This window comes from Mesoplodon densirostris, chromosome 15 (genome assembly GCF_025265405.1).
Source record: "Mesoplodon densirostris isolate mMesDen1 chromosome 15, mMesDen1 primary haplotype, whole genome shotgun sequence".
NCBI classification, from domain to species: Eukaryota; Metazoa; Chordata; class Mammalia; order Artiodactyla; family Ziphiidae; genus Mesoplodon; species Mesoplodon densirostris.
Genome location: NC_082675.1, coordinates 26,896,343 through 26,921,032, shown reverse-complemented (window position 1 = coordinate 26,921,032; position 24,690 = coordinate 26,896,343). Strand labels below are relative to the sequence as shown.

General features: G+C 50.7%; 1 protein-coding gene across 3 annotated transcripts in view; it reads left to right on the top strand.

Moving 5' to 3' along the window:
- Positions 1-1,500: 1,500 nt before the first annotated feature.
- Positions 1,501-24,690, top strand: part of MED15 (mediator complex subunit 15) — a 61,928-nt gene continuing 38,738 nt past the window's right edge. For 2 of the 3 annotated variants that reach the window (XM_060118077.1, XM_060118075.1), the window contains exon 1: positions 1,501-1,646. In XM_060118077.1, coding sequence (XP_059974060.1) covers positions 1,579-1,646 — 68 coding nt within the window. In that variant the 5' untranslated portion in view covers positions 1,501-1,578. Of the gene's footprint in view, positions 1,647-1,956; positions 2,016-24,690 lie in introns of those variants that run through there. The other variant, XM_060118076.1, reaches the window with a different exon arrangement.

Genomic DNA, 24,690 nt, shown 5'->3' with positions numbered 1-24,690 from the left:
ATAACAAAATGCATCTGAAGTCCAAATACAGTATAGGACACACCGCAGTTACACCTTTCCAGTGATTCACAGAGAGACATTTATAGGTCAACTTAAAAATGTTCATGACAGTGGTGATGGTTGCACAACCTTATGAATATGTGAATATAGCAAAAAACACTGAATTGTACATTTTAAAAGGGTGAATTATATGGTATGTGCATTAGATCTCAGTTTTATTAAATGTGCAAGAGGGATAGAGACAGGGTGATGAACCATTCTGGTCAGCCTGGGGGTCGTCAAGACACGGACTTTCAGAGCTAAAATTAGGAGAGTCCTGGGCAAATCAGGACAAGTTGATCACCCTAGGGACAGATTTTTTTTTTTTTTTGGTGGCCACGTGGCTTGTGGGATCCTAGTTGCCCAACCAGGGATCGAACCCGGGCCCTGGAAGTGAAAGCATGTAGTCCCAGCCACTGGACAGCCGGGGAATTCCCAGGAAAGAATTTTTAAAAATTATTTTAGAAAGAATGAGAGCAAAAATGTTTGAAGCTGTGAACAGCTCTCCTATCAATGCAAAACCTGAAACCTGAAGGCAAGAGGGGCCCCTTTGGGGAACCTGCTCACTCCTTTCACTCCCAGTCCCTCCCCCCGACCCCCTACTCCTGCCTGGGGCTCAGGGACACGGGGTGGACACAGCCCCTCCTGGGTCAGGCACTTATTAGGTGTCAGTAGGTGCCAGTTCACTTTCTGTGAGGCCCATCTTGGTGACTGTCTATTTAGCACTTGGGGACCTAAGTTGGGCTTAGGATTTTTGTCACCTGCCTTCCCTCCGCAGGGCCACAGACAAGGACGCATAGGTTCAGTCTGGCAGAACTTTTATCCTCCTAAAAGTATCCTCAGGCTTCACCCCCTGTCCATTCCCGCCTGCCTCCAGCTCCCCTGCCTCCTCCACTCAGCAAGTTTGTGCGCTGTTGGCGAGCATTTGGAAGGTGTTCTCCTGTTGGGCCAAAAAGGAAAGCCTGTGTCTAAAAATTAACAGTGTAGTTTGGGTTCCTCACATCTCCAACCCCTACAAAATATAGCCATTGGTGGGATATGAGATTCCAAAAGTCTAACGGAGAGAAGCATCGTCTGGTCCCTCTTGGGATGCGGCGCTAGAAGGCAGCCTCCGGGAAGTAGGGCCCGGATCGTGCGGGCACAGCAGGGGCACAGCAGGGGCACAGCAGGTGGCTGATAAATCTCTGATAATCTCTCCACGGCATCCGCTCAGGTAGCGGGCGGCCGCGCGCGGCCTCCCCGAGGGTTGCGGATCCCCTGGACTTGCAGAGCCAGCCCACAGTAGGGCCGCACGCTAGGCACTCGACGAGGTGCAGCTGCCGTCAGCCTCGGGCGGCTGGGAGCGCGGCGGGGGTGGGGATCCCGGGCGCCCGCGGACTCCATTTCCCACAGGCCCCCGCTAGCGCCCAGTTCCCACAATCCCCGCTCCGCTTCCGGCGCGGCCGAGACGCAGCCGACGGCTTCCGGGTTTGGGCCTGGAGCTGCGGTTGAGGCGGCGGCTGCCGAGCAGGGCGCGGGCGGTGGGAGCGGGGCACCGGCATGGACGTTTCGGGGCAGGAGACCGACTGGCGGAGCACCGCCTTCCGGCAGAAGCTGGTCAGCCAAATGTGAGTAGGGGCCGGGGCGGCGGCGCGACCCCCGGCCTTCCCCTCAGCCTTCCCCTCAGCCTTCCCCTCCTCATCCTTCCTCTCAGCCTTCCTCGCGGAGGGGGAGGCGCGGCCGGACCGGGGTATTCCGGGCGCCGGATCGCGGGGTACCGGGGCGCGACCCTCCCCTCTGTCCCCTCCGCTCTCGGCCGCCGCGGTCGCGGGTTAGCGTTCCTGGGCCGAACTCTGCCAGCCGGCGAGCCCCGGCTTCTGAGTCATCGTCCTGAGCTTTCTCATTCGTCATTTGTGTGCTTGGGAGGCAACCTTTCCCCAGCTCTGCGCCCCACTGCGGACGGAGGAGGCCGGGGCCGCCAGTGGCGGCTTCTGCAGGTCTGGGCGCTTTGCGATTCCTCCTCGGAGAAAGCGCCTCGGGGCGAGGGCGGAGGGGGTGGACAGAAGGGGCGGTGGGGGCGAGAATCTACGGGTGGCCCCCTCCCCCACGTGGACTTCGCCGGAGGGTGGCAGGAAGAGGCTGTCAGGAAGCGACCTTCGGTCGGGAGTGGGAGTGAAGAGCTGGGGTTGGTGCCTCCTCTTCAGTCTCAGCTGCTGAGACCATCGATGCAGGGGCTGCCGGGCGCCCTGGGCTTCGCGCGCAGAGCTTCCGCTCCTCCGCACCGGCTGCTTGTTGGTTTACTGTCTTCTACCGGGCTTGCCGGACCGGCGGGCTGTGCTGGCGGGGATCAGCCCCTGACCTTAGGGGACGCGCCGCCGCCACGGCGCAGTTACAGGGCAGGCTTTCTCCTACTGGAATTGACAGTTTGCTTGAGCAGTTGGGGAGTAGGCGGCGAATAAACTGAGTCCCAGAATGATAAGTAGGAGTGTGAAGGGCCATCACTGCAAGCTGAGGAGTGGGGAGCGTGAGTGCCCACCGCGTGGAGGACCTCGTGCTAGGCTGAGTTCTGGGGTTTGAGGAGATGATCGTGCAAAGAGGGCCAGCGGGGGCTGACCTGTTAGCGGTGGGAGTGCTGTGCTGGGGAGATGAGCCTCTATTTGGCATGGGGCCTGCTTTGAGGTGGTGAGATGCCAGAGTTGGGAAGATCCCGAGTCCCCGAAGATAGATCAAGAACAGAGGAGAGAGGCCAGTGAGGCCCATTATGAGAGTTTTGAACTGTTGGGGTCTGGGGACCTGTTGTTTTTCATGCCTGTATTCCCCCTGCTAGAGCACTGTGTGTCACATCGCTCCATAAAATGGTTGTGGAATGACCTAGTCAGGCAAGAGATTCTAAAGGCCTGCATTAGGCAGTGGTAGAAACTGAAAGAAGAAGATGATTCCAGAGAAAGCAGATAGCGAGCGCAGATGGTCCTTGATGACTAACTGGATGGAGGGGGTGGGGTACAGCAGTGTGCAAGGAAGGAAGTGGGGCGGAAGGCTGGGAAGCTCTCAGTCCAGTGCAGGCAGTGGGGAGTGGAGAGCTAGGCTCCGGGCCCTGCGGTGGAATCGTCTGGGGACAGTTGTGCCGATATTGCAGAATCAGTGAATGTTGGAGTTACCAATCGATGAAATCTTGAGGATTGACCTACTTAAGGGCTCTTGTAAGAAAGGCCCCCAGGGCAGAGAGTCCTCTTTGAGGGAGCCCGGAATTTAAGGATGGGAAGAATGAGTTGCCACCAGAGGAAACGGGGCAGGTGGGGGAGTGTCAGAGGGCTGGGGGGGCCATTGAAGAGGACCGACTGAGTACTTATTGATTCAGCCTCCTTCTGCTTCTAGAGAAACTGGGTTCTTTTTTTTTTTTTTTGCCAGATTGCTGCTATTACTCTTGTGTTGCTGCCAACAAATTGTGTTGCTTAAAAACAACACAGGTGTATTATCTGACAGGTTCTGTAGATCAGAGGTCTAAGTGGGCTCAGCTGAATCTTCTCCTCAGGCTCTTACAGGGCCGAAATCAAGATATTGGCAGGTGCATTTCTTCCTGGAGGCTGTGGGGTAGAATTTGCTTTCAAGCTCATTCAGATTGTTGGCTAAATTCAGTTCCATGGCGTTGGAAGACTGAGGTGAAATCGTTCCTAACTGGCTGTTAGCCTTTCCGAGGTCAGTCTTTGTTCCCAGGGGCTGCCTCCATTCTCTGTCACACTTTCTATGTGGCCCCCTCCAGCAAGGGTGAGCTCTTCTGCCCCATTTCTCTGCCTTCAACCAGAGAAAATAATTCTCTACTAAAGGCTTGGATTAGATTGAGCCCACCTGGATAATCCAGGATGATGTCCCTACTTTCAAGTCTATAACCTTAATTACATCTGGAAAGGCCCTTCTGCATCTACTGTTGACGTGTTCCCGGGGTTAAGGCCTGGGCACTCTAGGGAGCCCTTCCGCCTGCCACCACTGGGATGAGCAGTTTCAGAGGCTTTCTGCCTGACATCATGTGGGTGTTCTCAGTTCTCAGATTTGTGTGTTTTCTCTCCAGGTTTCACTTTGAAAGCTGTGATTCTTTTTTTTTTTTTTTTGAAAGCTGTGATTCTTGGTGCCTTGATTTATTGTGTTCACAGCATGAAAAAAGAAGGTCAGGATACCTGACATGTTGTTAATTCTGACTTTCTCCAGTGTTTATGCTGTTGTGTAAAGTTGGCCGACTTGGGAAATTTTTTTTTTTTTTTTGGCCGCACCACACGGCATGCGGGGGATCTTAGTTCCCAGACCAGGGATCAAACCCGTGCTCCCCTGCATTGGAAGCACGGGGTCTTAACCACTGGACTGCCAGGGACGTCCCTCGGGAAATGTTTTGAACCGAGGTGATTTACAGTTGAATGAGGGAAGCCAAGCGAAGACCTGGGAAGTTTCAGTGGGAGGGGAAGCATCTGAGAGCTGGCTCCCTGTCCTCACCTGGCTCTTGAGTAGCTCCCGAGAGAATAGGCTGAATAAACGGCTCCTGGCTTCCACTGAGGAAAAGCAGTTTGGAGTTGGGGCTGGTTAGGAGGGCCCTTGAAGGGACTCTAGTGCAGCCTCTTCTTAGCCCTGCACTGCCTCTGCCTCCTCCGGGCCTCCCCGGACTTCTGCCTCCACTCGCTCACCACTGCCCTGCTGACAACCCATCAGTGACTGTCCTCAGAGTCCGAACAGAGCTCCAGATGCCCCACCCCCCACCCCAGCCTGGCCTAGCCACCTCCTCTCATACCCCCACCCCGTTCCACCCTCTCTGGTCTTTCAGCTTCTTGAGCATTCCAAATTCTTTCTTTGTTCTCTCCCTTTAAACAATTTGTTATCGAGTATTTAAGATATTCCACAATGGGTAGACTTCCCCTCACTGTATTCATGACTAGTTCCTTTTCCTCGTTGGCATGTCTGCTTAAATATCAAATACTCAAGATCTTTTTCTGCCCACCCTGCCTAAAGTGGGCCACCCCCTGATATCTTGTATCTCAGCCCCTTTGAGTTTCCCTTAAGACTCCAATCCTATGAAGCATGGCACCTGGCGTATAAACCACTTGCTGAAGAGTGCAAGAGTAGACATTTTCCTGGGTGTTGTGTGTGCCACCTTCTCAATGACAGTGGCCTTCATTACCTGTGCCAGCATCCATTGTGAAGCTTGGGAACACCCACTTTCTCCACGTGTGAGCTGAGTGACCTTGCATACGTCACCTTTCTGGGTCATCTCCCTCATCCATGTGAAGGCAGGAGTCCAGTCTGTCTCACAGGGGTGGTGGGAGGGAAAAGGAAGAGACCTCCACTCGCGCTCTAGCAGAGGGCTCGGGACTCAGTGATGTGTCCCCTGACGCCCCCTCCCCAGTCCCTGGCAGGAGAAGGAGGCTTAGGGAGTGAAGGTGGAACCTCTGAGTCTGGTTAGGGGATTGATGACACGGGAGCCTCTGGGGAGGGTAGTTGTGAAACTCTTGGTGGGTTCAGATGGGCTTTTTGTGGAACATCCACTTTCCCTGCAGGACCACAGGAGCAGCCCCCCTTAGAGCCCCTGAGCTGGTCACTGTGAGCCTTGGGCCTGCCTCCTGGGGTGTTGGGTTAGTGTTGAGCACGCGTGTCTGGTCTGTCAGCTCCCAGAGAACAAGCGTGTGTGAGAAGTGAGCAGCGCCTCTTATGCCATGGGGTTGGCGAATGGTGAATACATGAAAGGACCACTTTGATCATCTCTTCCCATCTTAGTCTTGAGACTTGTGCCTCCCACCCCCTCAGTACAGCAAATTGCATGTTTAGGCGTGGAGTAAATAAATGTCTGCTGGGCTGAACAAATCTCAAAGGGAGGACACCCTTGGGGAGGGCAGCCCTGATCAGGGTTCCAGTCAGGGGCCACGAAGGGCTGAGGTAGTGTGGAGCAGAGTGAGGGCAGACCGGTCAGCTGCCTCTTCTGCCAAGGCCCCCTAGGGAGGTGTGAGCTCCAGGTCAGGAACCTAGGAGGTGTGGAGATTTCAGCCTAGACCAGAAGGAGAAGGTTGAGTGCTATTTAGCCAGAAACAAAATAAAACAAAGAAAAAAAGCAGAAGAGAACAGACAACCAAACAGCAACTTCCAAGGGTCTGGAGAGGTCTTCAGAAGGACGGGGAGTGTCCTGAAACTTGGATGTCCAGATCCTGCCTGTGGCTTGTGGTTCCTCACACGGGCAGAAGCCACTGAGTCTTGGCCGACCCTTTTCTGTGGCTTAGCCCACCCAGGCCTCCCAGCAGCCCTGTGCCTCCCTGGTGTGACTCTGGCCCTTGTTCTCCAGCGGGGAAGCTGCTGAGCCCACCGCTTTCTTCATAGCCCAGTTGTCATCCACGTGACTGGGCTGATGTCCGTGTACAGCCCACCTCCAGAATGTCCGTGCCCTGAGGCCAGGGGCCCTGTCTGGTCACCACAAGTCCCAGCGAAGAAACTAGAAAGTGATTGGTGAGACACTGACTTCAGAGTCCTGACCCTTGGCTCTACTGCCCCAGGCCAGGAGTGACAGTGACATGAGGGGATGGGAGCCCTCCATCATCCAGGGTTTTCTCAACAGCAGCGACAACAGCAGCTGAAACGTGGGGGTGTGCTGTGCACCCTGCTGCAGGAGTTGTCGTGTTGGCTCACCCACCGCCTCTGTGCTGGCCCTGAGAGTGGGCGGGCGCACTTGTTACTCCCGTGTAGGGTGAGGAAACTGAGGCATGGATGCGTGTCACAGAGGAGTGCTTGCTGAACCATAGCAGGACTGGAGAGGCAAACCACTTTTTCACCTGAAAGAGTGGTTACGCCTCTTTTGGGGAAGCGGGGAGACGGCCCTGGAAGTTAACCCAAGCCATGTGCACTGAGAGAGCCCATTGGAGGAGCTGCTGCCGGTAGGCATCCTGTTGGCAGTTTTAGCAACTCCCCATGGGTCACTGGGCCCCAAAGGGTGGCAGCCCACTCTGCTGCAGTTGGCACAACACTGCTGGCACAGCACCGCAAGCCCCGGCTTATCTTTGGCCTCTGCATAGGCTGCAGCCAGTCCCCAGCCACACCAGCATCCTTTCATAGGTGACCCTACCCCCCTACCCTGCTACCAGCTGCATTCCTTACATCCATTCCTGGTCAGAAGTCTTCCAGCTGTTACTGCCATTCCTGACCCGGTGGCTGTGGCTGGTCCAGGACCCATGGTGGGCATTCTGGGGTGGGAAGGACCATGACCACGTGATTATCTTCCTGCCCTGGTCATGAAGGGCAAGGGGTACCTGCCCCTGAAAAGCATTCCTCAGGGCAGTGATATTGGTTATGTACCTAGAGGGTCAATTTTTAAAGGAATTCTGCTGGATTTTTAAAAATTCAATATGGATCGTAGGACCACGTAGTTTAAAGACCCCATGCCTGTGTGTTCACCACTCAGCTTCAAGTTGTCAGCTCTTGCTTCACGGACTCCATCCTCTTCCTCCAGTCACTTTGATGCCCAGAATGTGTGCATAGCAGCCTGTGGATTCAGCTCTGAGCCGGGATCCCTCCTCCAGGGTCTGCGCCTGCCTGCTGCCCCCACCGTGCCAGGCTGCCCCAGATCCTCACAGGAGCCCCGTTCTTGACCTGGTTGCCCTGCCTCCTGCTTGTTCCCCTGCCTGAGAGACCTGTCCTTCCTGTGGCTGAGCGTTTGCAGTCCTATCCCACTTGCCCTCCCAGGACACCCAACCACCCACCATGCCCCTCTCTTTACCCATGCTTTGTTACCGGTTTGCATCTGAATTGTTTGAACACTTGTTTCCCCCATTCTGAACCCCTCGTGGCAGGGACACTACGAGAGTTTCTGAATCAGAGTTGATTCCTGCCTCTCCAAGAGTGACGGTGGGCCAACCTGATGGGCCCTCACCTCAGAGTTGGAGAAAGTCATAGCACCGCGCATGCAGGGCTGGCAAACTGGCATCCTCAGGAGCCGTGGAACATGGGGTACAGGCTGAGTTCATTAAATAGACATCTTTGGCTGGTTATCTGAGTGATTTTAATTTTCTTTGTAATTTTTAGTATATATATGTATGTGTGTCACTTGTTAACAGTAAACATGTATTTCTTTCGTAATCAGAAATCTTTTGAAGGAGAGGTAGACCCTGTCTACAGATAAGGAGGAGGTGAGCCGTGGTCACAGGCAGCTGCCATAAGGTGGAAAGTCACCATGTGCTTTGTGTCACAGTGGGTGTCCTCCGTTGCCTGGGCCAGGTGCCAGCACAGCCGTTCTTTCCACCCCTGCTAAGAAGCATTCTGCTTTCCATCTGAATTACCTTTCCAGCTGACCCTCCCTCTGTGCTGGTGGGAGAGCCTCAGCCAGACACTCCTGCTGCACGTCAGGCCCTCTGGCTGCAGTCACGGCTGGCTTGCCCTCTGTCGTCCTTTGTCTGCCCTGTCGGAGGTCTGGTCTTGGCCTCTTTCCCTCCTCATGACCCTGATGGCTCAGCCCACAGTGGTCCCTAATTCCTCTTGAGTTTGTAGAGCCCTTGTTGGGTGCATCCTGGCATGAACTGAACAGATGAACTCTTTTTTGCTGTTTTTACACTTATTATTATTTTTTTGCCTTGCCAACAGTATTATAAATTTGTTGAGTGCAGGACCTGGTCGTACACGTCTGCATCCCAGTGAGCTCCTAGCATGGTGCCTTGTCTTAGGTGAGGGATGCAGGGTAATTGCAGGGAGCATTGTGGAAAGCAATGCTGAGCCTTTTTTTTTTGATTGAGACATTCATCTAAAGACAGGGGAGTCCAGGGGTTACTAGATGGTTCTGTTTAACAGATAAGCGAATGAGTACCTGATCCCGGAGACAGAGGAGGATGCATTAGGAGCCCAGGCGTAATCATCTCGAAACCACAACCCCGTGAGGGAGGGATGTTCCCCTCCACTTTAATAAGGTATCTCTTGGGACTTCTCTGGCAGTCCAGTGGTTATGACTCCAAGCTTTCCCTGCTGAGGGCACAGGTTCAATCCCTGGTCTGGGAACTAAGATCCCTCAAGCTACGGTGGCCAAAAAAAAAAAAAAAATGAGTCTCTTGCTAACCTAGGCGGGGCCTGTTAATAACCGTTCCTGATTGAATGAGTTAAGTATCCAGGAGGAGTAACTTATTTGGGACAGTGAGTCCTTGGAGGAGACATTTGACCTTACTTTGAGCTTTTTTTTCTGAGACCGTTTCAGACATACAGAGTTGCAGAGACAGAGCAGAGCGCTCTGGCGTGCTCTCCCTCCGTTCACCGGTTCTCTCACATGGCTCTGTGCTCAGGCTTGGCAAGTAGCAGCTGGGTGCTGTCTGGCTCCCTCCTCTGGACATGGTTTCCTACTCGCCCTGGCCCTGCGGTCTTCTCGCAGCTCTGCCTGGGACTCAGGTGGCGGAGTGGGGGCGGGTAGGGACCAGGGCTGAGGTGTGGCCTGGCTGCAGGTCAGCCTTTGTGCTCAGCCACTTGGCATCCAGTCCGGGAGAGGGGTGGCAAGGCGGGGAGGGGAGGAAGGCCCTGCCTGGGGGCTTCTGCTCTCTGAAGCGTGTGCATCCCTCGCTTCTTCCAGTGCAGGCTCCTGGGGGTGTGGGGGCAGTGCTTGTTGCTTCAGAAATGGCTCATTCCCATCCCCACTGTCTCCTGTTCTCTCCCTCTTTGCAACTTCCTTTCCATCCTCATCAGAGGTGCTGTGAGAGGAAGTGATCTGGCTACTGGGTGTGGGCTGGAGCCCCTGCTATAAAGTGGAGAGAATGCCATCTTTGCCCTGAGAGGCCCTTTTGGGCCACCACAGGCCCTTCACACCCATCGGGTTGCTGTGAGTCATGCCAGGGAGGATTCAGGCCTGAGACTGTGCAGTGGGAAATCCCTGCCAGGGGCTCGGGGTTGGAATTCAGGCCCCAGACCATTGGAGTCCAAACCCGAGGGTGGGGCTGGGGCAGTTCCTGGGGCCGGGCTCAGGGGCCCTCACCAGGCTCCCATAGCGTTTCTTTGTATTGAAGTAAAGCCCACCCATGCAGTGAGCGGCCCGAGGACACGTGTCACCGTGAAAATGCCCGCCAGCTGCCCAGACTGCATCCTGAACAGGCCTAGCACCCTGTGCTTCAGCCGGTGCAGCCCCTGCCCCACTCTCCTGACTTCCGGGCCATGGAGACGTTTGTTCCAGAACTTCCTGTCACTGGAATCCCAAGCTCTGCAACCCTGGGTCTGGGCTCTTCCGTTCAGAGTCACGTGTGTGACGTTTGTCCTCGTAGGCAGCAGGGTCTTATTTATGCCATTATTCCACTGCATGACTGCGCCCCCCCAGCCCCCCACCCGCAGTACTGTCCTGTTGTGCATTTGACAGACATTGGGGTTAGTTCCAGTTGTTGGCTGTGTGAACACTGTGCCAAGGCTGCTTTGGGTCCTGTCTCCTGTGAGTACAGTACTCGCTCTCTGTGTTCTGACCCCAGGGCTAGGTGCAGGGGTGGCCTTCAGCTTCAGCACCATCTGGAAAATGATTTTCCCAGGTGATACCAGTTGACATTCCCACCAGCCACGTTGGGGAGTTGCCCTTGTTAGACATCTTTGCCCACACGCAATGTTGTCAAGGAAGCTGCCTTCATAACAAGCACTTTGTTAATTGTTAATGCGCACTCAGATTGACCCACCAGGTGCAGGGACAGTAGGAATGGAAGGGATGGCTTAGGAGGGACAGATCTGTCAGGAAGGAAGCTGCAGAATTGAGTGACCGTGTGAGGGAGGCGAGCCCTGATCCTGTGCTAATTTCTGAGAGGTGAGTGCAGGGTGATGAAGTGCAGGGTGTGTGGGGTGTCAACCCTCTGGAGGAGAGAAGTCCAGCTGCCTGTGGGAGAAGCAGGGAGCAGACCTGGAAGAGCGTCAGCTGCAGGAGCGCCTCACTGGGGCCCTGAGGGGCATGTGGGTGGAGCGGAGGGAGAGGATGTGGGTGCAGGGAAGCCAGTCCCCGCAGCGCCAGCACGTCTCCACCTCCTGTTTCAGTCAGTGTGTTCTGGGCTGGTGGGTGCGGTACTTCATTCTCTTCAGATAATGTTGGCAGATGATTTCAAAACAGGAGGGCATTTTCTGTGATCTCTCTGCTCAGAGATGGCTGTTGCTGACATTTTGATCACTTTCCTCCAGTCCTGTTTCTTTGGGCATATGACTTGATGTGTATGTATTTTAAATATGCCAACACACACACAGACCCATGTTTCTTAAGTGGAATTAGACTCTGAGTTCAAGTTTGAGTGGTGGCTTTCTCACCACCAAGCTTCATCCCCTGGGGGCACTCTGGCTGGGACTTGTGTGCCCATGGCCCAGGTTCACGTGAGGCTGGACACAGTGAGTCTTCTGGACCATAGGACTCTTCCACATAGTCTGGCTCTGCCTGGGTGAGGAGGGACTGGACCGACCTCTGGTTATGGGAACAGGTTTTGTGAGGCTTATCAGTTCCCACTTTCCAAGGCCCAAGCTCTCTAGGCCGAGGGAGCCTCGGAGTGCATGGTTGCTCCCCGTGTGACGACCCAGAGGGCCCCACTGCAGGGCACTCTTGGGAGTGAGCCTCCTTCAGGCATCTCTGCACAGTCATCCTGTGTGCTTGAGATAACCCTTTTATTTCCTATCTTGTTAAAAGTTCCATTATGGACTTTTCCAAACATTCACAGAAGTAGGGATAATGGAAGTATGGTCTCCCAGCTACTTGGAGAGTTAGCATCATGTGGCCAGTGTTTCACCCATCCCTTTCCACCCCGTCCTGTACTATCTTCAGTCACTTCCCAGATACCATATGATTTTCACTGCTGGGGCTCGAGTGCAGACCTCTGGAAGAGAGGGCTTTCCTCCCCCCAAATATTTTACAAAGTCACGTGAGATAAGCATTTTAATAAGCTCTTGGGTTGGTAGAGTCTGTCCTTACCACGTGGTTGCCCAGTGGTGAGTGGGACACGCTCAGGGCTGGAACCTGGGGAGCCACAGTGGTCCAAGGCCTGGAGCCCAGAGGCTACCGCCTGGATGGATCAAGAGGTCTTTCCAGCATCCTGGTTCTGTTGTGGTCAAACCCGCAGAATGGGGAAAATGGTGAAACTTGTGTAGCTTCTGTAGCTCAAATAATGACATATGCTTTAAAAGCAGCGGTAGCTTCTTTAGGTGTCATTCTTTCATTGATCTAATTCGTCGAGGGTTGAGAAATCTTGCAAGCAGAAATTGGAGAGCTTAATTAAACCGATAAGAAAGTGAAGAGAAAGAGAACAGGAAGTGGTAGTAGTCTGGGATGTAGTTTGGCAAACAGGCTTCCAGCTGCAGTGAGGTGAAGCAGGCTCCCTGAGTTAAGGACAGGTAGTTTGCTCTGGTTGCAGTTGGTGACTAAACCATCTGTGTCTCATCATTTCCTGACTCCGAGCTGAAACCACCTGGGTGCTGGGGCAGGCTCAAGAGAAGACCGCCCGTTGGCTGTCTGAGCACCGGGGAAGCTGCCTGTCCCGTGGGGGGCGGTGTGCGATGGCCCCTCTTGGGTTGGTGCCTCTGACCACGCTCTGGCCAAGGGGTCCTGGGAGAACTGCAGAATGCTGGGGCAGGTGGGTGGGGGTACTGCTAATGGAGCGGAGCTTTCTGTCTCTGCGTGGACTGAGTCGGGAAGGCATAAAAAGGCGAGGGAGGCCTTTCTTCATAGCTGGCGTTCCTTGAATATTTCTTTATGGCAGAGTCGGTGGCACACTCTTTAGGTGCATTTTGTCATTTGATTTTTTAAAAATTTATTTATTTTAATTAATTTATTTTTTTTGGCTGTGTTGGGTCTTCGTTGCTGTACGCGGGCTTTCTCTAGTTGCAGCGAGTGGGGGCTACTTTTCTTTGAGGTGTGTGGGCTTCTCATTGCGGTGGCTTCTCTCGTTGCAGAGCATGGGCTTTAGGCGCGCAGGCTTCAGTAGTTGTGGCTCGCGGGCTTAGTTGCTCCGTGGCACGTGGGATCTTCCCAGACCAGGGCTCGAACCCGTGTACCCTGCATTGGCAGGCAGATTCTTCTTAACTACTGCACCACCAGGGAAGCCCCTGTCATTTGATTTTTATCAAACTAATATTTGTGCAAAAATTTTAAAAGTCAAGGACTGATAACGACTTACAAGAGACTGCACAAGAGACTGCGGTGGTCCCGATGCACCGACTCACCGTGTCCTTCCCTTGACTCGGGACTTTCTTTTCTGGCCGGTGTCTGTGGTTCTAAGTCACGTGCACGGGTTATCACGGTGATGCCTTTATGATTATCTGTTGACTTTCTCTGGGAACACAGCTGTTATCTCTGCCTCTCCCTTGGCCACCAGTGTTTCAGCTTCTGGGTAAATGGGTAATGCGCTAATGTTTAGGGCCACACGGACAGACGTTCACAGCCTAACACAGTGGCAGACTGATGGTTTTCACTCCCTGGGAAAAACGTACCTTCTTAGAAATGTGCCTAGAGTTCTGTGTGCCTGCGGCTGAGTCTTCCTCTGTCTTCAGTCACCTCTCAGTGCAGTTATCACAAGCTTGGTGCTGCTGGGCTGTCTGTCCTTCTGCACCTCCCTTCTGGAGGCCTCGGGGGTGAGGACCTCTCAGGGGCTTGTCTCCTGCAGGGCTCCAGTGTTGGGGTTCTTGCTTCCTGTATCCTGGGTTTTCTTCTTTTTGGTTCACTGCCATGTTCTACCAGCTTCTAGGAAAGGGGCTCCAGGGAGGCCATGTCAGTTTGGATGCATGTGGACTTCTAGGGTGGAGGTGCTTCCTTAAGGATTGAGAAGCCTCTCCTGCTGCTTTCTTGCCTCCAGGGCTGGCCTGTTGCTTCTCCTCTCAGGTGAGCTTTAGGGCGACTTGCCTTACTCCCAAAACTCAATGCGGTGCTTCAGGGGAAATCCCTTCAGTCATTTCCCAGAGAGTCCTGTTTCCTCCACGCCCTGTATGCACTCTCCCCCCATGTCTTTAAAGCTGGCCCTTTGACCCTCTTTTTTTTTTTTGAATTTTATTTTATTTATTTTTTTATACAGCAGGTTCTTATTAGTTATCCATTTTATACGTATTAGCATATATATGTCAATCACAATCTCCCAATTCATCACACCACCACCATCACCCCCGCCACTTTCCCCCCTTGGTATCCATACACTTGTTCTCTACATCTGTGTCTCTATTTCTGCCCTGTAAACCGGTTCATCTGTACCATTTTTCCAGGTTCCACTTATATGCATTAATATACGATATTTGTTTTTCTCTTTCTGACTTACTTCACTCTGTATGACAGTCTCTAGATCCATCCACGTCTCTACAGATGACCCAGTTGCGTTCCTTTTTATGGCTAATATTCCATTGTATATAAGTACCACAAATTTTTTTTTTCTTTTCTTTTTTTTTTTGCGGTACGCGGGCCTCTCACTGTTGTGGCCTCTTCCGTTGCGGAGCACAGGCTCCGGACGCGCAGGCTCAGCGGCCATGGCTCACGGGCCCAGCCGCTTCGCAGCATGTGGGATCTTCCCGGACCGGGGCACGAACCCGTGTCCCCTGCATCGGCAGGCAGACTCTCAACCACTGCGCCACCAGGGAAGCCCATTTGTAGATTTTCTGATGATGCCCATTCTAACTGGTGTGAGGTGATACCTCATTGTAGTTTTTTTTTTTTTTTTTTTTTGCCGTACGCGGGCCTCTCACTGTGGCAGCCTCTCCCGTTGCGGAGCACAGGCTCCGGACGCGCAGGCTCAGCAGCCATGGCTCACTGGCCTAGCCGCTCCACAGCATGTGGGATCTTCCCGGACTGGGGCACGAACCCATATCCCCTGCATCGGCAGGCGGACTCTCAACACTGCGCCACCAGGGAAGCCCCTCATTGTAGTTTTGATTTGCATTTCTCTAATAATTAGTGATGTTGAGCAGCTTTTTATCTGCTTCTTGGCCATCTGTATATCTTTGGAGAAATGTCTATTTAGGTCTTCTGCCCATTTTTTGATTGGGTTGTTTGTTTTTTTAATATTGAGCTGCATGAGCTGTTTATATATTTTAGAGATTAATCTGTTGTCTGTTGGTTCATTTGCAAATATTTTCTCCCATTCTGTGGGTTCTCTTTTCGTCTTGTTTATGTTTTCCTTTGCTGTGTAAAAGCTTTTAAGTTTCAGTAGGTCCCATTTGTTTATTTTTGGTTTTATTTCCATTACTCTAGGAGGTGGATCAAAAAAGGTCTTGCTGTGGTTTATGTCAAAGGGTGTGCTTCCTATGTTTTCCTCTAAGAGTTTTATAGTGTCCGGTCTTACATTTAGGTCTCTAATCCATTTTGAGTTTATTTTTGTGTACGGTGTTAGGGAATGTTCTAATTTCATTCTTTTACATGTAGCTGTCCAGTTTTCCCAGCACCGCTTATTGAAGAGACTGTCTTTTCCCCATTGTATATCCTTGCCTCCTTTGTCATAGATTAGTTGACCATAGGTGCGTGGGTTTATCTCTGGGCTTTCTATCCTGTTCTTTTGATCTATATTTCTGTTTTTGTGCCAGTACCGTATTGTCTTGATTACTGTAGCTTTGTAGTATAGTCTGAAGTCAGGGATTCTGATTCCTCCAGCTCCGTTTTTTTCCCTCAAGACTGCTTTGGATATTCGGGGTCTTCTGTGTCTCCATACGAATTTTAAGATGTTTGGGGGCTTCCCTGGTGGCGCAGTGGTTGAGAGTCCGCCTGCCGATGCAGGGGACACAGGTTCGTGCCCCGGTCTGGGATGATCCCACATGCCGCGGAGCGTCTGGGCCCGTGAGCCATGGCCACTGAGCCTGTGCGTCCGGAGCTTGTGCTCCGCAACGGGAGAGGCCACAGCAGTGAGAGGCCCGCATACCGCAAAAAAAAAAAAAAAAGAAAAAGAAGATTTTTTGTTCTAGTTCTGTAAAAATATGCCATTGGTAATTTGATAGGGATTGCATTGAATCTGTAGATTGCTTTGGGTAGTATAGTCATTTTCACAATATTGATTCTTCCAATCCAAGAACATGGCATATCTCTCCATCTGTTTGTATCATCTTTAATTTCTTTCATTGGTGTCTTATAGTTTCCTGCATACAGGTCTTTTGTCTCCTTAGGTAGGTTTATTCCTAGGTATTTTATTCTTTTTGTTGCAGTGGTAAATGGGAGTGTTTTCTTAATTTCTCCTTCAGAGTTTTCATCATTAGTGTATGGGAATGCAAGAGATTTCTGTGCATTAATTTTGTATCCTGCAACTTTACCAAATTCATTGATTAGCTCTAGTAGTTTTCTGGTGGCATCTTTAGGATTCTCTATGTATAGTATCGTGTCATCTGCAAAGAGTGACAGTTTTACTTCTTCTTTTCCAATTTGTATTCCTTTTATTTCTTTTTGTTCTCTGATTGCTGTGGCTAGGACTTCCAAAACTGTGTTGAATAATAGTGGTGAGAGTGGACATCCTTGTCTTGTTCCTGTTCTTAGAGGAAATGCTTTGTTTTTCACCATTGACAATGATGTTTGCTGTGGGTTTGTCATATATGGCCTTTATTACGTTGAGGTAGGTTCCCTTTATGCCCACCTTCTGGAGAGTTTTTATCATAAATTGGGGTTGAATTTTGTCAAAAGCTTTTTCTGCATCTATTGAGATGATCATATGGTTTTTATTCTTCAGTTTGTTAATGTGGTGTATCACATTGATTGATTTGCATATATTGAAGAATCCTTGCATCCCTGGGATGAATCCCACTTGATCATGGTGTATGATCCTTTTAATGTGTTGTTGGACTCTGTTTGCTAGTATTTTTTGAGGATTTTTGCATTTATAGTCATCAGTGATATGGGTTGGTGATTTTCTTTATTTGTAGTATCTTTGTCTGGTTTTGGTATCAGGGTGATGGTGACCTCATAGAATGAGTTTGGGAGTGTTCCTTCCTCTGCAGTTTTTTGGAAGAGTTTGAGAAGGATGGGTGTTAGCTCTTCTCTAAATGTTTGATGGAATTCACCTGTGAAGCCATATGGTCCTGGACTTCTGTTTGTTGGGAGATTTTTAATCACAGTTTCAATTTCATTACTTGTGATTGGTCTGCTCATATTTTCTGTTTCTTCCTGGTTCAGTCTTAGAAGATTATACCTTTCTAAGAATTTGTCAGTTTCTTTCAGGTTGTCCATTTTATTGGCATAGAGCTGCTTGTAGTCTCTTAGGATGCTTTGTATTTCTGTGGTGTCTGTTGTAACTCCTCCTTTTTCATTCTAATTTTATTGATTTGAGTCCTCTCCCTCTTTTTCTTGATGAGTCTAGCTAATGGTTTATCAATTTTGTTTATCTTCTCAGAGAACCAGCTTTTAGTTTTATTAATCTTTGCTATTGTTTTCTTTGTTTCTATTTCATTTATTTCTGCTCTGATCTTTATGATTTCTTTCCTTTTACTAACTTTGGGTTTTGTTTGTTCTTCTTTCTCTAGTTCCTTTAGGTTAAGGTTAGATTGTTTATTTGAGATTTTTCTTGTTTCTTGAGGTGGGCTTGTATAGCTATAAACTTCCCTCTTAGAACTGCTTTTGCTGCATCCCATAGGTTTCGGATTGTTGTGTTTTCATTGTTATTTGTCTCTAGGTATTTTTTGATTTCCTCTTTGATTTCTTCAGTGATCTCTTGGTTATTTAGTAACGTATTGTTTAACCTCCATATGTTTGTGTTGTTTACATTTTCTTCCCTGTAATTGATTTCTAATCTCATAACGTTGTGGTTGGAAAAGATGCTTGATATGATTTCAATTTTCTTAAATTTACCAAGGCTTGATTTGTGACCCAAGATGTGATCTATCCTGGAGAATGTTCCATGTGCACTTGAGAAGAAAGTGTAATCTGCTGTTTTTGGATAGTACATCCTATAAATATCAATTAAATCTATCTGGTCTATTGTGTCATTTAAAGCTTGTGTTTCCTTATTAATTTTCTGTATGGATCATCTGTCCATTGGTGTAAGTGAGGTGTTAAGAGTCCCCCACTATTATTGTGTTACTGTCGATTTCCTCTTTTATAGCTGTTAGCAGTTGCCTTATGTATTGAGGTGCTCCTGTGTTGGGTGCATATATATTTATAATTGTTATATCTTCTTCTTGGATTGATCCCTTGATCATTATGTAGTGTCCTTCCTTGTCTCTTTTTACATTCTTTATTTTAAAGTCTATTTTATCTGATATGAGTATTGCTACTCCAGCCTTCTTTTGATTTCCACTTGCATGGAGTCTCTTTTTCCATCCCCTCACTTTCAGTCTGTATGTGTCCCTAGGTCTGAAGTAGGTTCTCTTGTAGACAGCATATATATGGGTCTTGTTTTTGTGTCCATTCAGCGAACCTGTATCTTTTGATTGGAGCATTTAATCCATTCACGTTTAAAGTAATTATTGATATATGTTCCTATTACCATTTTCTTTTTTTTTTTTTTTTCTTTTTTTTGTGGTATGCGGGCCTCTCACTGTTGTGGCCTCTCCCGTTGCGGAGCACAGGCTCCGGATGCGCAGGCCCAGCGGCCATGGCTCACGGGCCCAGCCGCTCCGCGGCATATGGGATCCTCCCAGACCGGGGCACGAACCCGTATCCCCTGCATCGGCAGGCGGACTCTTAACCACTGCGCCACCAGGGAGGCCCACCATTTTCTTAATTGTTATGGGTTTGTTTCTGTAGGTCCTTTTCTTGTCTTGTGTTTCCCACTTAGAGAAGTTCCTTTAGCATTTGTTGTAGAGCTGCTTTGGTGGTGCTGAATTCTCTTAGCTTTTGCTTGTCTGTAAAGCTTTTGATTTCTCCATCGAATCTGAATGAGATCCTTGCCAGGTAGAGTAATCTTGGTTGTAGGTTCTTCCCTTTCATCACTTTAAATATATCGTGCCACTCCCTTCTGGCTTGTAGAGTTTCTGCTGAGAAATCAGCTGTTAACCTTATGGGAGTTCCCTTGTATATTATTTGTTGTTTTTCCCTTGTTGCTTTCAATAATTTTTCTTTGTCTTTAATTTTTGTCAATTTGATTACTATGTGTCTCGGCATGTTTTTCCTTGGATTTATCCTGCCTGGGACTCTGTGTGCTTCCTGGACCTGGGTGGCTATTTCCTTTCCCATGTTAGGGAAGTTTTCGACTATAATCTCTTCACATATTTTATCGGGCCCTTTCTCTTTCTCTTCTCCTTCTGGGACCCCCTATGTTGTGAATGTTGTTGTGTTTAATGTTGTCCCAGAGGTCTATTAAGCTGTCTTCATTTCTTTTCATTCTTTTTTCTTTATTCTGTTCCGTGGCAGTGAATTCCACCATTCTGTCTTCCAGGTCACCTGTCTGTTCTTCTGCCTCAGTTATTCTGCTATTGATCCCTTCTAGTGTATTTTTCATTTCAGTTATTGTATTGTTCATCTCTGTTTGTTTGTTCTTTAATTCTTCTAGGTGTTCTTTAATTCTTCTAGGTCTCTGTTAAACATTTCTTGTATCTTCTTGATCTTTGCCTCCATTCTTTTTCTGAGGTCCTGGATCATCTTCACTATCATTATTCTGAATTCTTTTTCTGGAAGGTTGCCTATGTCCACTTCATTTAGTTGTTTTTCCGGGGTTTTATCTTGTTCCTTCATCTGGTACATAGTCCTCTGCCTTTTCATCTTGTCTATCTTTCTGTGAATGTGGTTTTTGTTGCACAGGCTGCAGGATTGTAGTTCTTCTTGCCTCTGCTGTCTGCCCTCTGGTGGATGAGGCTATCTAAGAGGCTTGTGCAAGTTTCCTGATGGGAGGGACTGGTGGTGGGTAGAGTTGGGTGTTGCTCTGGTGGGCAGAGTTCAGTAAAACTTTAATCCACTTGTCTGCTGATGGGTGGGGCTGGTTTCCCTCCCTGTTGGTTGTTTGACCTGAGGCAACCCAACACTGGAGCCTACCCGGCTCTCTGGTGGGACCAGTGGTGGACTCTGGGAGGGCTCACGCCAAGGAGCACTTCCCAGAACTTCTGCTGCCAGTGTCCGTCCTCACGGTGAGCCACAGCCATCCCCCGCCTCTGCAGGAGACCCTCCAACATTAGCAGGTAGGTCTGGTTCAGTCTCCTATGGGGTCACTGCTCCTTCCCCTGGGTCCTGATGTGCACACTACTTTGTGTGTGTCCTCCAAGAGTGGAGTCTCTGTTTCCCCCAGTCCTGTTGAAGTCCTGCAATCAAATCCTGCTAGCCTTCAAAGTCTGATTCTCTAGGAATCTGATTCCTCCTCCCATTGCTGAACCCCCAGGTTGGGAAGCCTGACGTGGGGCTCAGAACCTTCACTCCAGTGTGTGGGCTTCTGTGATATAAGTGTTCTCCAGTTTGTGAGTTACCCACCCAGCAGTCATGGGATTTGATTTTATTGTGATTGTGTCCCTACTACCATCTCATTGTGGCTTCTCCTTTGTATTTGGATGTGTGGTATCCTTTTTGGTGAGTTGCAGTGTCTTCCTGTCGATGATCGTTCAGCAGTTAGTTGTGATTCTGGTGCTCTCGCAAGAGCGAGTGAGCGCACAAGTCCTTCTACTCCACCATCTTGAACCAATCTCCTACCTTCTTTTTATTTTATCTTTTATCTCCTGTTTTCCATCTCTTTGTCTTCTAGCTCTGCTGTGTGGGAGATTTCTTCAATTTTATCTCTGACCCTTTGCTGCTAACATCTAAGGCTTTTATTTGTAAGAACTTCTTTTGTTGTTGTAATCTGACTTTTCTGGTTTTATAGCATCTTGTTCTTGTTAAATGGATGCTATGTCTTATCTACTTGGATACTGAGATAGTTTGTTTTCTTCCTGCTGAGTTTCTTGCAGGGTCTTTATCTGCCATGTTAGGTGTCTGGGAGCCCTTGGTTGGCTGCTCACTCTCATATCGGGGCACTGTGAAGGCAACTGGAAATTAGACACGGCAGATTCAGTCCCCCTTTCCAATCTGGAGGTTCATATCGCGTTTAATTTTATTTTTAAAATGAAATTATTGCAGGGAACGTATTTGGATTATGACGTAAGATAGCACTTCACCCATCATATGGTTCTGTTCTTCTGCAGATGGGTTTCCTCTTTTCAGAGAGCCAGACCTTACATTGGAACCTGTAATTTTTAAAAATTAATTAATTTATTTTTGGCTGTGTTAAGTCTTCATTGCTGCCTACGGGCTTTCTCTAGTTGTGGTGAGTGGCGACTACTCTTCGTTGCAGTGCGTGGGCTTCTCATTGCGGTGGCTTCTCTTTTTGCGGAGCACGGGCTCTAGGCACATGGGCTTCAGTAGTTGTGGCACACGGGCTCAGTAGTTGTGGCTCGCGGGCTCTAGAGCGCAGGCTCAGTAGTTATGGCGCATGGGCTTCATTGCTCTGCGGCATGTGGGATCTTCCTAGACCAGGGCCTGAACCCATGTACCCTGCATTGGCAGGCGGATTCTTAACCACTGTGCCACCAGGGGAATCCTGGAACCTGTATTTTTTTATTCTGACTGATCCTTTATCATCCTCCTCTCCAAATAAATTCCCGATTTTTAAAAAATTTGGTGCCTCAGAGAGTATAGTATTTTGGGGGACAAACCAAAGGAAATATAGGTCCTTTCTCACTTGAAAATATGAAACCCATAGATGTAGTGAGAATTGTCAAAGTTGTGTTTCCCTCTCAGGGCCAGTGTGGTGATTTGTTTTCCTCTGGTCTGTCTTCCCCTCCTGTCTCGTCTGGAGGCAGGCTTCCAGGATTCCTTGGCGCTGGGCAGGCACAGAAGCTTTGGGCTGGCCACATCTGTGGGATGCATGGGCCCAACTGGCATTTAGGGAGGGTGGGACTGTTCTCTCTTGTGCTGACCTGAGCTGTGCTTTACCAAACAAACATCACCTGGGGCTGTGCCACAAGTGTGGGGAGCTCATCCCCAGACACACAGGCCCTGGCTGAGAGTGGGGTGGGGGCTGCCCTCAGCACCCCTCCTCAGATGTCAGGGCAGGGCTTGAGGTGCTGAGGTTCAGATACCTTTTTCTTATCTCTCTGGTTGGTGGCTGATAAAAATGTGGGAGGAATCTGTTTTCCATCTGGTAAAATCTTTTCCCCTTTTTGGCGTTTACTTTGGGCGATGTGCTTAGGAAAGCCTTCCTCCTCCTGATGTTGGGTATGTAACTGTCCTCCTGTTGTCTTCCAGTACTTTTGTGATTTGGGATCTTATACTGGTTGAAGGGTTGCACACACCAGCTGCAGGCTCCTGTCCCAGTTTGGTGAACAGACTGCACACACAGGCGGTACTTCACCAGGAAGCTTCTCCTCGAGGGTGGGGCAGGGCTGGCAAAAACTTCCATCCATGAGAGGTCATTTGGTTGACGGGTGTCATGGTTCTCAAATCAGGGGAAGATGCCTCTGGGCAGAATGAAAGTCTTTGGGTGGGTGGAGGGCATCCCGTCCACCTGAGGCCAGGAGTTTAGACACCAGCACAGAGCCAAGGAGCTTGGGATCCCGGGAACTCAGCCTCCGTTGGACCCGGGGAGGCAGCATTGAGGAGGGTGGGGTCAGGAGAGAAGGGAACATGGGTGGGAGAGTCAGGCGAGACTGTTCTCTTGACTGATTTCCTTAACACCCTGGTGCTTCCCGTGCCAGTGTGCCTGACAATGTTACTGCTCTAATCCTCAGGACGACCCCGTGAGGTGGCACTGTCGCTGTTCTCCCTCTGTAGGAGAGGACACACAGGCACCTCAAGGTGGCGCCTCCCTCGGGGATCACTGGCGGGGAGGTGTGGGCAGTGAGGGCAGACGGGAGCCTGAGCGCACGTCGAGCTTATGTCCAGGTGCACCTGCCCAGGGACACACAGTGGGCTGGGTGTTTGCCTTTCCTCTGCAGATTCCAATGTTGGGGATGAGGACTGGACTCCAGTTGACAAATTGAGTTTCCCACTTTGGAGACAGGGTGGAGGTGAGGAGGAGCAGGTGTGCTGAGGCTGGACCTGTCCTTGCACCCTTCATCCTGGCCTCAGTCCCTTCTGAGCATCCTTTATGGAGAGGATGTGCCTGGGGATGGAGTGCCTCTAGGACCCAGAGCTGGCCAGTGGCCAGAGTGGAACTTGATCCCCGGTCTGTGTGTTCTGTACAAGTGATCAGAGCCCAGGCCCTCCCTTCTCTGCTTCCTGCCAGGTCCATCTGCCCAGCACAGGCCTTTCCCCAAGCCCCCTGGCCTCTATCACTGGGACGTGCCTGTGCCAGTCTTGGTGTCCCCCGAGCCTGCCACAGCAGTTCTGGGTTCTGCATGTCGTGTCCGTCAAAGTACATGGTGTCACCATCCCTCATGTTGTAAAAAAATTGACATGGATGACCGCCTGCAGCACACAGAGGTGGATGCCACAGTCTGTTCTCCAGGTGTTCGTGGGACATACAGGAAGCCAGCGATTTCCACAGGAGGTGCCATGGGTGTGGTCAGTTTCCGTGAGGCAGAGAGTAAGGGTGCCACGTAAGTACAAGGTCGGAGGGCCCAGCGGGCAGGGCTAGGGAGAAAGCTGCCCTGGGAGAATGAGCAGAGTGGGTCAGGGAGGGGAGGGGGCTCCTCGCTGGACGGGCTGCCTGCCTTGCTGCTGAGGAGGAAGGCCCTTGAGGCAGGCAGGACACGGACTTGGACAGAGGCTTGGGGAGCTGACAGAGGGGGTGGGGATGGGGGTGGGGCCTGGAGACAGAGGCCACCACAGGGATGGTCACAGGTGCGGTGTGACATGCGGTGAGGATTGAACTTCAGGGAATGGCGTTCAGAATCGGGAAGCAAAGAGGAGGCTCCCAGGCATCCCGTCTGGAACATTGGGCGGCACAGAGCTCAGGCTGCTGGGTGTTTTCTTGGTGTGTCACCACAGGTGGGGTCTGGGCTCCAGGTTGGGACTCACGGGGCCCAGGTGGTGGGTCATGTCTGGACCAGAGACCAGTGGAGCTCTGCCTGGCAGACGGGTGGCTGTGGAGCAGGGGCAGCCCCCCCAACCCTCTCCCATCCCCAGGTGCCTTGTGGAACCTGGGTCTCAGTGGGGGCTGCGTGCTCTCAGCCCCCAATCATCTTGTCAGGGCTGGTCCACCCAGGCCGTGGCCTGCAGACAGCCCTTCTGTCTCTCATGGTACTGATGCCTCCCTGACGGCCACCAAAGTACTGGACCTGTGGCCGGGGTCTCGCCTGTGGGGCAGACCAGGTGCTCACGTTCCTCCCTCCAGGCCTCTGAGACTCTCCCTCTGACCCGGTTGTGCTAGTTTGACTGCGTTTATTGACAGTCATTTATTGACAGTCGCCAGCAGGGGCCTGTTATCTGGGGGCTGAGGCCCAGGAGCAGTGGGTCCTGAGTGCGAAGGACGGAGCCGGCACCTGTGCAGGCGCGTGAGATGCAATACGTTGTGGTCAGAGCCCGGATGGCGGATGGCGCCTCTGACAAAATGCTGAGGTGGCCGAAAATGACAGGACAGGCCCTTTCCTTGGGGGAAAGCAGAGGATTAGAACAGCAGCACTGCCTGCTTCCTTTTTTGTCTCATCTTCTATTTTATGGAATATGATCTGCAGACTGGTAACAGGAGCAAGAACTTTTTTTTTTGTTTGTTTGTTTTGTGTTTTTAATTTTTGGCCGTGCCGCACGGTATGTGGGATCTTAGTTCCCTGATGGGGGATCAAACCCGTGCCCCCTGCAGTGGAAGCACAGAGTCTTAACCATTGGACTGCCAGGGGAGTCCCAAGAGCAAGAACATTTTTAACAGTATGGTTTGCAGAACTGAGAAC